The following is a 13649-nucleotide window of genomic DNA, read 5'->3' on the forward strand; positions in this document are numbered from 1 at the left end:
GACACACGGAGCTATTTCAGAGTTGGGTTTATCAGTTGACTTAACCAGCACCCTAAGCCTGCTGGAGCAGATGTGTTTGTTCCTCTTACTATTTGGATCAGCTCAGGGTCTCGGTGGTCACAATCCATTTGCAACTCATTCTGGGGCACTATAACCAAGCACTCATCCTGGAACGTTAGGAAAGAACATACTTTCGAGCTTGCTGCAACAAGTCCTCCTTGCGTTGAACCAACATACGCTGCCTTTCATCCGCTGACTTGGAAAAGCGACTTCCCCTGGCCTCAAAATCTTCTGCTTCACTGGGCTCTGCTTCCATTTCACTGAATTCTGCCATTTCTTCCAGTCTTGAGTTGAGTTCGAGTGGCACTCGCTCAGTCTAAGAGAAAAGAAAACGGAGAAAAAAGTCACAAGTCTCTGCAAAATTTGCTAACAGGGCTTCTTTGCACCAAATCAATGAGCTACAAAGAACTGTCATTTTCTGAGGCACTGGAAGAAACGAGACTCTCACCTGCTGTACCCAATTCCCTTGGGCTCCTTTGAAAACCTCAGCCAAAATACATAACAAAGCTATTTTAAAACATGTTCAAAGAGCCTGTATTCTATAATGCTGTATCTTTTATGTCATGCTTGAAAGTAATCTCAGAGACAAACATTAATTACTCATAATTAATGCTCTACGAAAATGGGGCACTTCTAATAGTCAGATTCTGCAGCTGACTTGACAAGCAATGCAACAGTAAAGAGTTGAAAGAGCAGAAATCCATGTACTACAGAAAGAATAGCAAATGTATTTGCAAAGAGGATGCGTGCTTGAGAAGGGAATTTATGAGGCTTCGGTTCACTGAAATCATCGTGTGTTCGGGCTGCTGGCGCAAGGCTGGCAACCGGCCCAAGCGCGGCGTGTCAATGAAAGGAGCTGGCAGCCCCGCGCACAGCTCGTCACCCTGACAGCCGACACCGCAGCGCGAGAGCTGAGCTGATGAACGATGATGCTGGTGAACAGGTGAAGCAGCAGATCCTGATCCCATCCTGTCATATACGATCAGATCAGCTCTGCGATGGAAAGGCAAGATGTTACTAAGCGTGGTAGCATCAAAAAACAAATCACCTCAATGAAAGGCTTAAGGATTGAGCCATTATTTGGTATCCCAGAGGATTATTCAAGTAGGACGCATCAAAGAGGTACTGGCCAAAACAGCTCCTACCGTCTAGTCTTGGGCCTTTGGTGCTCTCGTGCAAGAGCCTTGACAGATGGTGATGCGGCGACCGTGGGGGAACTGCTGCCCAAGTCCCACCAGCCCAACTCAGCTATATCACAGTGCACAATGTTTCAGCAGCTGATGTGCAAAACAAGTTGAGTCATCCCAAAGCCCTAGAGATGTCCCAGTAACGCCACCTCGCCAATGCAACGCCTTCGGAGCACAAACACCAGGACGGATGTCACTTCCCATCAACGCGGTGAACCGAGCAGGAAGGCCAGGGCCCCAGCCAGAGCAGGACAAACACCGCAACCTCAAACACAAGTATGGCTTCAGCCTATTTCAGCAAAACCCATCAACTCCAGCGTGCTGGGGAAGGGCTCCCTGTGTCACACACACTAATGCTCTGGGATAACATGGTGGGGCGTTGTTGGACGGGCTCAAAGCAGTGCCACAGCTCAGAGGAGGAAGCCAGAGCTCCACGGAAAAATCTCCCAGATTTTACACAGATCCACGGCAACCTCGGCAGACCAGGTATGGAGCAACCCAACAGCTGCATCCCACCATCACACAGGTGGGTGCGGAAAAGGGCAGCTCTGCTGGGCAAAGCAGAGAGGAGGGTGCTCATTAGAACCGATGTTCACGCAAGAACATTTTTCCTCCCTGGGCCATTTGTATCAGAAGATCCAAGCTAGCTCACAAAGATGCAAAAATCAATACCCAGAGCCCATTCCTTTATCTGAGCACAAGAGTGGTTACTGAGGAGGTTTTAGAGACAAAAATATCATAACTAATTGCAGTGCGGGTTATGACAAGCCTCAGTACGAGAGCAGATCTCAGATGCAGAAACCTGTACACTACACAAACTACTCCTCCTTCAGGCTCCAAGAAGAAAAAAAGTTACTTTCATGAAAGCCATGGGATACCTCAGAAGTGTCCCTAGAGTCACCAAGTACTTAAGCAATGACAATAAACTGGATTCTCAAGGAGGGGGCAAGAACTTACTAGTGAGGTCTGAGCAGTCCTCCCCAATCTCCACCCAGGATTATAGAAACAGATAAACAAACACACAAAATTTTAAAGGATAATCTTTAAATACATTTTAGTACAGGAAAATACAAGCTTAAAGAAAGTAGCTGTAGCTGCTCCGGGATCTGTTGTTACAGGGAATAACAGCAGAGTGAGAAAAGGGGAGGGAGGGTAAATAAGACGGGGATGAAGAGCGAGCGTGTGACCAAGGGACACGCTGCTGGAAACATTCGCATTTCCATGCACAACTGGAGAAAAGTCTGTGCACAGCGTCTTGTGAAGCGTCCAGGCCAGGGCTGTCAGAAGTTGTCAACGTTCACAGCATTATCTCACAAACCTTTAACACGATTTATACCATGACGGTGCTCAGAGATGTCTCTCAACTACCCTTATGTCTGCACTGACGCCCCAAAGCCGTAAGCTACATTTAGGGGTGGGAGGCAACAAACAACAATCATCTCTATTTTAACATCTTTGAATTCTAGATAGAATTAAGCCATTTGACATATGGCACAGAAGAAAATCTATGCTACTCATGAAGAAGGGTGCTTTTATGCTTTTATTTGAGCATGTGTACTCCTCTAAGTACTATTTCTTACAAACAGAACTCCAATGGGCCTGGCACTTGTTGTTGGAGATCTATAAAGATTCTCAATAAGTGTGCTGATTTAAAAAAAAACAAAAGAAGAAAAGAGATGGAGAGCTTGTAAAACTTACTCCAAGGCTGCAGCACAAAGCAACGAGAGCTGCCACAGTCTTTCTTGGGGACTGTGTCATAAGGCGTGAAGTCACATCTACCCACTGTCTGTAAATACAAGTCTTACCCAGAGGAGATGATGATGGCTTCTTATGTTCCTTCCCACTTGCATTTAGAAAGCTTCCTAAAAACCAAGCGCAACCTGCTGAAGTGGCTTGTTTACTGCTAGACCTTTCCACACAAACGAGAGTTCAACTGACTACAGCAACATATTCTTCTGGCAAGAAGAAAAAGAACATCTACAATACACCAGGTGCTCAGTTAAAAACTGAAACCAAAATCAAAGAGACAGAAAAGCGACAGGAGTTTCCCAGAGGAAGGACATCCCTGGGCTCCTGGGTCTTCTCTCCACAACGGAAATACTATGGATAGCAGGAAGGTGAGTGAGCTGGACTCCTGGGCAGAGCTCTGTGGCTGCATGACAAGCATGATCTGGTTGTCTGAAGCCAGACGAAGCTAACACTAAATGCACAAAGCATTTACGAGGCAGGAGGAGGACAGCAGCAACTGGAGCTTTCACCACACTACCCAGCAGCAAGTTTTTCTGGGTGCACAGCAGTCTCAGTCTCCCACTTCAGCCTTTGCCTACAAACCCCATTTGGCACAGTAAGTATCCAGATGGGAAAACGTGCACGGAGGACACCAGCTTGTTCCACAAGCACAGCCACCGGCAGCCCTGCTCCGCCACGGGAAATGCACAACTCCTGACGTATCTCCAGGCTATCCCTGTGCTATTTCACGAAACAAGAACACAGTCTCTGTCCAAACTGCCGTTTGCTCCAACTAAACCACATCATTAGAGAACATGTTTTCGAGGACGTAACGCATGAACACCACGCCCAGGTTTTTCAGGTTCTGCAGAAGGAAGGACAGACACACAGGCAGTGCCAGGCAGGCAGGTGATCAAAGTGAGATTTGAAGCCAGTAGCAAACTAAGGAGCACGAGTTAGATACCATTTGCAGAAAGAGAGGTTTTACTCATAAAGAACAAGGAAAACCAAAACCTCCAAGTTAAGCCAAAAAGTCACTAAAGAGTTGCTAGACCTAGATCAAGATTTTTCACTCCTGTTACCCCAGGCTCTTATCAAACACTGGTACCGAGCCCCACCACCTCTTCTTCAGCCTCGACTGCAGGGTCAAACCAGATTACATCTTCTCCTGTCTTGCAACCTGCTGACGAAGGAACCGCCACAGTTCAACTGCAGGTGAGTAACAGGTTGGCTATTCAGGTTATTAAAGGTTGCAAAGGCAGAAAGTCACAAATCTCACAAATTCATTCTCTAAGCCAGCAGAATAGGAGGATTATATAACAGAAACCCTCAAAATTTTGCTACTTCAGTCAAGGAAAAGGAAAGTGGAATGAAACCTTATTCTACTTGCAGACTATTTTTTTTCTTCCTGCCACATTTTAGTTAGCACATGCTGCTTAATAAAGCCCTTAGTGAAGAACAGCAAAACCCATTATTGTGGTTTATATGTAAAAAGGTTGTTATCTCTTGGTATTGTTTGTTATCCCACTCCATTCACCCCAATGTTCCCGATGTCTCCAACTGCTTACTCCAGAACACAAAATAATTCTTACACCCAGAAGAGAAATATTAACTCATTTTAGGGGAAGTGTCTGGAGATGTACAGGATGGGAAGGGGAAGAGGAAGGAGAAGGGCAAAGCATCCTGCTCTTCATATTCCACAGATAAGACACAGGCCTGACCAGATGTGAACAGAGATGTGATCTTTTCTGTTCTTTGTGTCACCTGAGAGCGCTTTCCTTCGAGGAGCAAAAAGAAAAGCACACGGGTAATTCTTTACAACCTGAACTCATACAGAACCAATCTGTCTGTGCAGCTTCTAATTGTGTTTTTTGCCCGTTTTGATGCCAAATTACCTGAGTGACAGTTTCAGTGTCCTCCTGATCAGTGCTGTGCCGATCCATAGAACTGTTCAACGCAGGTCTAATGCTATCTGCACGCTGAAATGCAAACACTGTGGGTTAATATTAATACAGTGTGTAAAACAGCAAAACAAAACCGAGCTGTTTGAACGCATTCAGACTCTGCCTTCTGCAACGTCATGTGTTATGTTCAATTTAGAAACAGATAAGTTAGCAATAAACAGAGTGCACTGTGTCGAAAGAGAGTTGTCTCTGCTTCCCCGCACGCAGACTCCAGATAACAGTACTATCTGATGTGCACAGAACGAGAATTCAATATTCTTATTAACAGGAACATGCTCCCCAGACTGCTCTACTGAAATCTGCTGTCATTAATTAAGGACAAGGCATCATTTTGCCAACTACTTTCTTTGCAGAAAACCTTCCTAAGTGGTACAATTCAATTATCTGTCAGCAGAGAAATCAACTGGAAATGTTCTAAAGGCTCTGAACAAAAGGGACTGAGAAGAGCTGCTTTAACTGAGCAAATATTTTTCTGTAGTCTAGCTAAAACATTTTCAATATATTTTTGGTCCATGACTGAATATACTACGTCTACAGAGATTTAAACAAAGGAAAACAAATCCTGAGGTTTTTTAACTAGAATTTGGCACTACGTAATGTGTTTGAAACTATATAGGCAAGCACTTTGTGCATCCTGCAGTCCAACCACATCAATCAGAGACAAGCTGTAGGGCACAGGTGATAGACCCTGACTTTCCTTCATAAAGAAAATACCCCATATTAGGATGGATAATGCTAAAGCACACCCGAGACCCATCCTAATATATTAAAAGGTCACCTTCTAAGGGTCACAGCAAGGAACAGACGTGTAAAGCTCAATCACACACCACTGTGAGACCTTCCAATTGAGTCAGGTGTTGCAACACGCAAAGACTAGATTGCCGAAAGTGGTTTTGTGCTTCCGACTACACCACCTTCCTATCTGAAGAATACTATTGCATTAAGCTAAGCTGGATTCACCAGTGCTTGAATTTACCTTGTTTCCCTCACTCATTATTAACAGGTTCGGCTCTGCAATAATTAAGAGAGTCAGTTATTTTAGGCGTGATGATGACTTACCTGTGTGGGGAAAGGTACCTGGACGCGCCCTTCCAGGATGTTGTCAGTGGTGATCTCTACGGACCGTGTGAGCTGCAGATCCTGCAGAACTACGTGATAAGGAACCTGAGGGAACATCTCCTGAATCTGATGGGCCTGGAGAAAACAAGGTCGATACAGTCAGTATCAGCAGTACACAAAAGTTAGCTGGGAAGTATCTCAACAGAAAGAGATTTAAAAAATGAACAGCTCAAAGCTGCTGTTTATGATATGATAACCCACACACAGAAAGAAAAACAAGAGAAAGAAAACCCATGCTAGTATTGGCTTACAGGATAATATTTTGACTCCATTGAAGCCAACAGCAAAACTGCAACTCCTGTGAAGACACCACATGGTCCTGAAAATTTAGTTTCCTGAAAAGTGCTTGTAGTAACTGAATGTAGTAACTGCTGTAGTAACTGCTGTAACTGCTGTAGTAACAAAGGCTTCATCAGCTTCCCAATCCTCTTTTTATGACAGCCTTTTAAATAAAGATCTGCACAAAATTCACATGAGTGACTGAAACCAGATCAACACTGGAAAAAAAAAATGTATCTTTTTCTTTACCCCAGATGGGTTCTGAAATAGTGCTGGTAAGGACAAGTACAATAAGTTTTTTTAACCTACTCTCTTCAGCCACCCTGCATACAAGCCAGTTTAATAGGGTCTGAAAGCTCATGTAAATTAAACCAAGTTGTTAGGGAACTGTTACTATTGAATTTCAAGTTACATAAATAATATCCATATTAAAAAGATTTATTAATAGAAGTAACAGGGCAGACAAAAAATACGCTTTTAGAAACCAACAGCTAGACTTCATTAAAGACTAAAATCTATATTTTAACTAGTGCTGAAAGCTATGGGAGGGGCAATGAAAACCACCACAGTAAGAAAAGAGGGGTGGAAGGAGTTTTGAGAGCAAAGCAAAAGCCATGCACCAGATGACAGTGAGCTCAAACACAAGCAGCTACAGCAAACCGACCTCTCCATTGTACTATCTTGTGACCAAAACGACCAATTTAGAATTTCAGCCTCTGGCCTTTCCCTCAAAATACATCCCTAGGTTTTTATTCAGCTACACAAAGGAGAATTTCATTTATTTTCTATTAAAAATGTGTAACACTTTTATAGTTTGCTAACCTGGGACTTTCCATTAAAGCAGAAATTTTCATATAAGTTGCTACGGTACTTTTAATCATACACACTGCTAAGAAATCATTACTCATCCTTAACAAAAGCCTGTTTGTGTCACTGTGCCAAGTAAAAGAAGAACGAAACTGGCCTTAAGAGAAATTCTGCATATTTAACTAGTCTATCATTTGCCTACACACCTCAATTCTCCCTACCCATCCTCCCTCAAACCCCCTAAAAATCTTGGCCTTATCCTGTTGAGGCTTAAACAGTTGTGAAGGTTATGGGAGAGATCTCGCATTCTGAAAATGTCATCACTTTCCTAAGATACCTCACTGAATATTAATTAACGTGCTCTAGCACACAGCAACTTTGAGAACTCACAAGAAACACCACTTCTCAAAGTGAATGTACTAAGTGTGTTTCACAAGGCCGTATCCTTCTCTTTTTTGTACTACACTAGTGTTTATGTATGAAGTCAACAAACCTGGGATTTCATCCTCAATACTCCTATCATCATGATGAATCAGCAAGAATTGATTGTGCTACAGAGAGCCCTATCTCACACTGACAAGACACTCAAACAGAAACAGCTATACTGGAGCCCAGTGCTATTAAAAATAAATACTAAAAAATCAAAAGCTATAGAATATGTTTGATCAGTTACCACTAGACCAACAGCTAAATTCTCTGGTTATAGACTCACATCCTTTGTGACCACAAGTTATGAGTAAAGAAAAGTACTAAAAAACTGAGCAACCTGAGAAAAAGTCTGCCTATCTACACAAAGTACATGTAATTTTTCTCTCTCATTTACCTACCTCCAGACCTGTTCTTTTATATTTACACACTTGAAGCAACGTACAGCCCTAACTTCACTAAAATAACGTTTCTCTCACTCAAAAAAAATAGCTTTCTTGTAACATCTAAACACTGTTCTGACTTCCCTGTTATGTTCTCCATCCACATGTATCTTTCTCCCCACATCACAAAGAGGAAGGCTGAGGCGCAGACTATTAAAGCAGCCTTACCATAGCATTCAGCTGGGAGTTGCTGGCTTGTGTGATACCGAGGATGTTTGTAGTATGCATCACTTCCACCGAAAAACTGGGCAGCCAGCTGGCAATCCGAGAGCCTAAGAATAAGAAATCATCAAGAAAGTCAAGCAAGAATACGAGGTTCTCGGCAAGCAAAGTACTTCTACGTGTATTTAACATAACTCTTCATATTTCCACAAGTTCTGCAGTGCGATCCAGCCCTGACATCTCCCAAACATGGAGACGGCTGGAGCGAACCAGTAACTGCTGACAGTCTCTTAAAACACACCGTCATAGCGGTTTAATAGTCTGAGGGCCAGAAGAGGATCGAGAAACACCACATCCTTGTTTTCTTGTTTTAATGTCCCCATTAAAGGGAAAATTAAAATAATCCAGAGCCAAATTCAGTTCTGGAATACATTAATACCTCCAGCAATTTTACCGAAAACAGGCCACCTTCTAAACAGGCTGAATCTGGTCCCAAAATGGGTCACCTATACAGGGCTAGCATCACCCAGAAAATACTACCACAAAGGGACACGGAGTAACCAAACAAAGTGACTGCTGCTGCAATTGTGTGTTCAACGGAGCAGGGCGCATGGCTGGCTCTCCTCCTGTGCTTCTTTTTAAATAAACACAGGGGTTGATCTGTGTCACTTCTCCTATCTCTACAGTAATTTTGTGGATCTCCAAGCCACAGGAGAGCACTGGGGAGGACAGCTGTTGAAAACCAGAGTGGTATTTTAAATACAAACATCCTCTGGAGACCTAAAGCACCCCAGAAGTGGGAGCCATACATGAATCCATCAGCCAGTCTCAGTGTACCTAGAAACGTCTGACCCTTCTCTGACAACCTCGAAAGATCGCAAAAGCTGCACAGACAAAGTCACTGTCTAAGTTTGCAGCATCTCAGCTACATCATGGGAGCATTACAAGGACAGGGCCCGAAGCTGAGTATTTGCACTGCTGAAACTTACTGAGAAGCAACAAGACTACCATCAAAAACCTGGGAAACTGTGGAAGACAAGTACACACTAATACCAAAACTATGAAAAAAGAATTCAAAGATAAGCAACAGAAATTGTCTCTTACAGAACAAGTTTGTCTGCACACAGAGAACTCATCATGGTCTGAAATCCCAACTGCTTTGTGAGTAGTAACAACACCCCATTGAAAAAAATACACGTAAAACTGTTCGTGTTACATGATTCCTTCTAAAAGCAAGCTTCTGCAGACCTCTGCACCGAAGCAAGCATTGCAATTTTCCTGCAAATTAAGTAGCAATGGACTTCTGACAACCTCACATTAGCTACAGATAGAAGAAAGATCAACTTTTAGACAGTACCATATAGTTGTGGGCTTTTTTCTCTTTGACTGTCACTGATTAACCAACCACTTGGTAACAAACTAATTGAATTTCCCATTCTGTTAGTCAACATGGCACACAATGAATAAATGCCAGCATTAAAGCTGCTAACCACAATAAATCAAGGAAAAGGGAGCACTTGTAGAAAGTCTCTGAAGAAATCTCTGTAGCTCTGGACAACCTCAGAGACACTTACCTGAGCTCTTTCAAAAGAACTGTAAAAAACACGTGTTTGACAAACGCAAGCAGAGGCACAGTTTAAATTTCAAATGAAACACAGACAGAATTCCCTTCGTTTACTCAAGCAACAGTAGTGGATGTCAAATCTGCTGAGCTCACCGTCAAAGTGGAAGAAGTGATTGTGCTGGTTGAGGCGTGGTCTGCCTTCTGCTACTGCCACGGGGACCAGGTTCTCATCCAGATTTTCCCTTTGGTGATCCTCCCGCACGTGGTGACTGTCGGTGATATTAAGAGACATTCTGCAGGTGGGGCAAGATGTGTCTTGTTCCAGCCAGGACCGCAGGCATGAGCTGACAGAGAAACAGCAGTACTGTGGTGAGTTTGCACCGTTTTTCCAAGACATCAGTATGATGAGTACATCAAGCAGCTGTAGCATATTCTGTACAGAACATCAACAGTGCACATGGGCTGTTCAGAGATAACCTGTGAGGTACACTGGATGAGCTCCTGGTGACTTTGGCACAGGGTTCTTATATCTTTCAGCTGAAATACTCAAGTGTTCACATTTTATAAACAAGCATGCGGATTTACCACTTAAAACACTCCCAATTTTGTTGTCCTCTAGCTCAGAAAAAGCAAGTGTTGCCTGGAAGGGGAATCAAAGTATTTCTCTTGTCTCACCATCCCCATCTGAAAAAGGACAAAAACCAACTGGACAAGCATCTAAAATGTACTGACACATTTTCACAGCAGTTCTGCCAGGGTGATGTGGCAATGGCACCTCCAAAGCTTTTCAAATATCTTTTCAAAAATATCAATACCCAAATCACCACTCTGTGAGCTCTCTGAACAGATTTATTAACTAACCAGTGCTGTGACATTCCAATGTTTACTTAATTCTGAACATGTGCCCTCTTGCAGAAAGTGAGAACTGTTTGAAATGCAGGTTTCACCACTCAGAGCTGTGCCTCCTTTTTGATTCAGACCGATATGACCTCGTTGTGGCGTCTGTTGGCACATTAAACCTAATTTTCAGTATTGAAGAACAGAATTTCACAGAACTGAATATATGTCAGTACTACCACATGTACTTGCAGGATGGTGGTGGTGGTGGTGTTTTTTTTTTTCCAGCAGAAGGTCTCAAAACACTTTGGAAAGGTAGAGACATTTAAAAAGTAAAATAAACCTGTTTCCCAAATTGTGTATGTGCAAATAAAGGCAGAGATCACAGGTCTGGGCAGACAGAGCAAGGAAAAAGTCCTAATCACAACAAAGTGAAGGACACAAGTGCCCGTCACAACTCATAAAGTTGTAGCATATAGACATATCGCCAAAGTGGTTTACATCATATTTAAATGGAGGGATACGCAGCATGCTCAGAAAGTTCAGTGATGGGCTTCCCAGAAACAACGAAGACACTACAGTAAAGTTCTAGCATCTTCCACCACCCTGGTCATCAGCACAGCTCAGCACTGCAAAACCACCCTGCACACAGCAAACTCAGACTCTGCTGGAGTTGTACTCAAAAGGTCACTCATAAAACACCCAGACTGACACAAGCTCCCATCACACAGCTGCTCCTCAACTGCTGCGGTGCTGGAATGGGCATGAAGCCCTTTCAGGCTGAATCAGAACCAAACCCTCAAGGTTTGCAGCATCCAGCCTTGGTGATACCATCCTGTACCACACAGGCAGAAGGGCTCAGTCACCTACAGCGCCTCAGCAGAAGGATGACTAACAACAGGTCAAGGCTGGCAACGCTTCAGAGAAAGAAAAATCTTTTGAAATTGCTTCCTAAAAGATAATTCAGACACCCACTCCTGTTAAACTTCTTCATATTCAGGCACAGAGATGATCTCCGCAATGTGAATTTTCCCTGCTGCCATCTCTTCTACTCCAAATAAATGGCTATGAAAAAATTCCCCTGTACTTGAGAATGGACGCAATGTTTAGCCTATTGGCAAAATCACCAGGCTTTTATGAGGAGACAAACCACTCTGAGGTTGTAAATAATGTTATTAATTACATCTGGTTTTATATGCAAGCTTAAGTCATCCACTTTAACATGGTCCCTCCCTAAATGCACAAAGGAGGTAAGTGTAACTCAGCTTCAGAAAAAGATACAAAAAGATCCTTTTAGATACAGAGAAAACCACTTTCTGAAGAGAAGACCCTGGGCTTCTCAAGTGCTCAGCAGGTGATTAAATATTCATACGATTCAGAAGCACTGGAAGAGGAGTTTCTGCTACAGGGGCACATTATCTCATTAGAGACTTCTTGGAACACGGATAAATATTTATGGCAAGGTTTGTCATAAATGACAACAAATTAGCACACAGATTATAACTTCTGGTTTGACAGTTACCAGAAAAAGCAAAAAAGCTATCTGCAGAAAATAACTTGCTCCTATGACACCACAGGGACAATTTAACTGACCGTGCATGTAAATCACATAGTACTTCACAAGCTCCTGATCCCATATCTTCTTTCATTTTTAAGCACGGCTAAAAATGATCCACGAAAAGGTGCATCTAGCTCAGCACATTGTCTCCACAAGCATGTGCCGCTCCTCACTACTGAGTGAGCCTAAGAAACAGCATATAGAGATCCTTTGGCCAAGAGCCTCCAAGTTCCAACTACCAGCTGCTTAAGGATATCTTCAGCTGATTTGTTTAAACACTTTTACAGGTCCAATGGACTCACCCCCCTATGAAATCATGCAATCAGACCTGGTCTCCACAACTGTCCTTGGAGGACTCATCACCATGCAAGGATACACCATATAAAAATATTCCCTGTTTTCTCTTTAAAGCTGATATCTGAAAGGGACTTAAGGATCTAACTCCAATTTTTCTTCCTCATCTAACACCCCCTCATGGAAGAGGTAATGGACAGGATAACAAAAGTGGGAAAAGCGTGTGCCTTACCAAACAGTTACACAGAAAAGCAGGGCACAGACTTACAACTGAGATACCGTAACACAACGCTATCTACCCATTAGTTGACAACGTGCATACTCTTAGTTTGGGCAGAAAAAGAAATGCACCGAGTGAAACAACTCAAACATGAAAATGACTGAAGTGAACATGATTTATACTTTGTTATTCCAGGCAGACCCAGATGACCCAGGCAGTCAGCAATCACAGCTTTGCTGATGGTTTGGTACTTGTCACCCTGCTGTAACTCCCAGATATGCCCATATATCCCCTCCTTGTCACAGCCAGGTGTCCCCTTCCAGCCCCAGGAACGTACTTGTGGAAGAGGTGGCCGCAAGGGAGTTTCCGTGCGGATTGCATGGAGTCCCAGCAAATGGCACAGTCATCGTTATTGACTGCCAGCTCCTCCGGTGTTGCAACTGCAAACCTACAAAGAAGAAAAAGGAAGAGACAGGAGTAATGATTACACTGGCTCAGCGTGGCCTCCTGGCTAGAGAATCCCACACTGAGAAAACCTTTTCCTCCACATTAACTTTTCCCTGGGAGAGATGTGCCAGCAGGTTTGCTGTTTCTTCCATAACTCAAACTCACCCTGCAAAGACACAAACACACATTCCTCCCAGGACTTCTTACAGGCATATTTTTTTCTTTTACACAGCTCTGCATCCATTGTAGGTTCAAAAAGCTTTGTCTTAGTATCTTTCAAGAAGTACGATCATTAGGTTGAGAACCTCAAATTATTAATATAACCTGTATGGATTTGGCATATGTCATTTTTTAAAATGAACTTTAATAGCCGTACCCATTAAGATGTCTTATTGGGATCATAAGCATTTATGGTCTGACTATTTCTGGCCTCAGATTGTGCCCACCCCCATTTGTCTTTGATTTGTTTTTCTTTTTTTTTAAACTACAGTGCCTGCAAGCAGCTACTACATAGTACCCAAACACGGACAATACAGAGCTGAGTGGTGTAATAA

General features: G+C 43.0%; 1 protein-coding gene across 2 annotated transcripts in view; it reads right to left on the minus strand.

Annotated features, from left to right (window-relative positions):
• The window catches only part of AMFR (autocrine motility factor receptor), a 29532-nt gene that overhangs the window by 2959 nt on the left and 12924 nt on the right, over positions 1-13649 (minus strand). For both annotated transcript variants that reach the window (XM_080352326.1, XM_080352327.1), the window contains exons 8-13: positions 12986-13096; positions 9893-10083; positions 8182-8285; positions 5999-6133; positions 4871-4954; positions 192-376 (exon numbers count right to left, since the gene is read on the minus strand). In XM_080352326.1, coding sequence (XP_080208452.1) covers positions 192-376; positions 4871-4954; positions 5999-6133; positions 8182-8285; positions 9893-10083; positions 12986-13096 — 810 coding nt within the window. The remainder of the gene's footprint in view (positions 1-191; positions 377-4870; positions 4955-5998; positions 6134-8181; positions 8286-9892; positions 10084-12985; positions 13097-13649) is intronic.

This window comes from Nesoenas mayeri (assembly GCF_963082525.1).
Source record: "Nesoenas mayeri genome assembly, chromosome: 12".
In the NCBI taxonomy this organism is placed as follows: Eukaryota; Metazoa; Chordata; class Aves; order Columbiformes; family Columbidae; genus Nesoenas; species Nesoenas mayeri.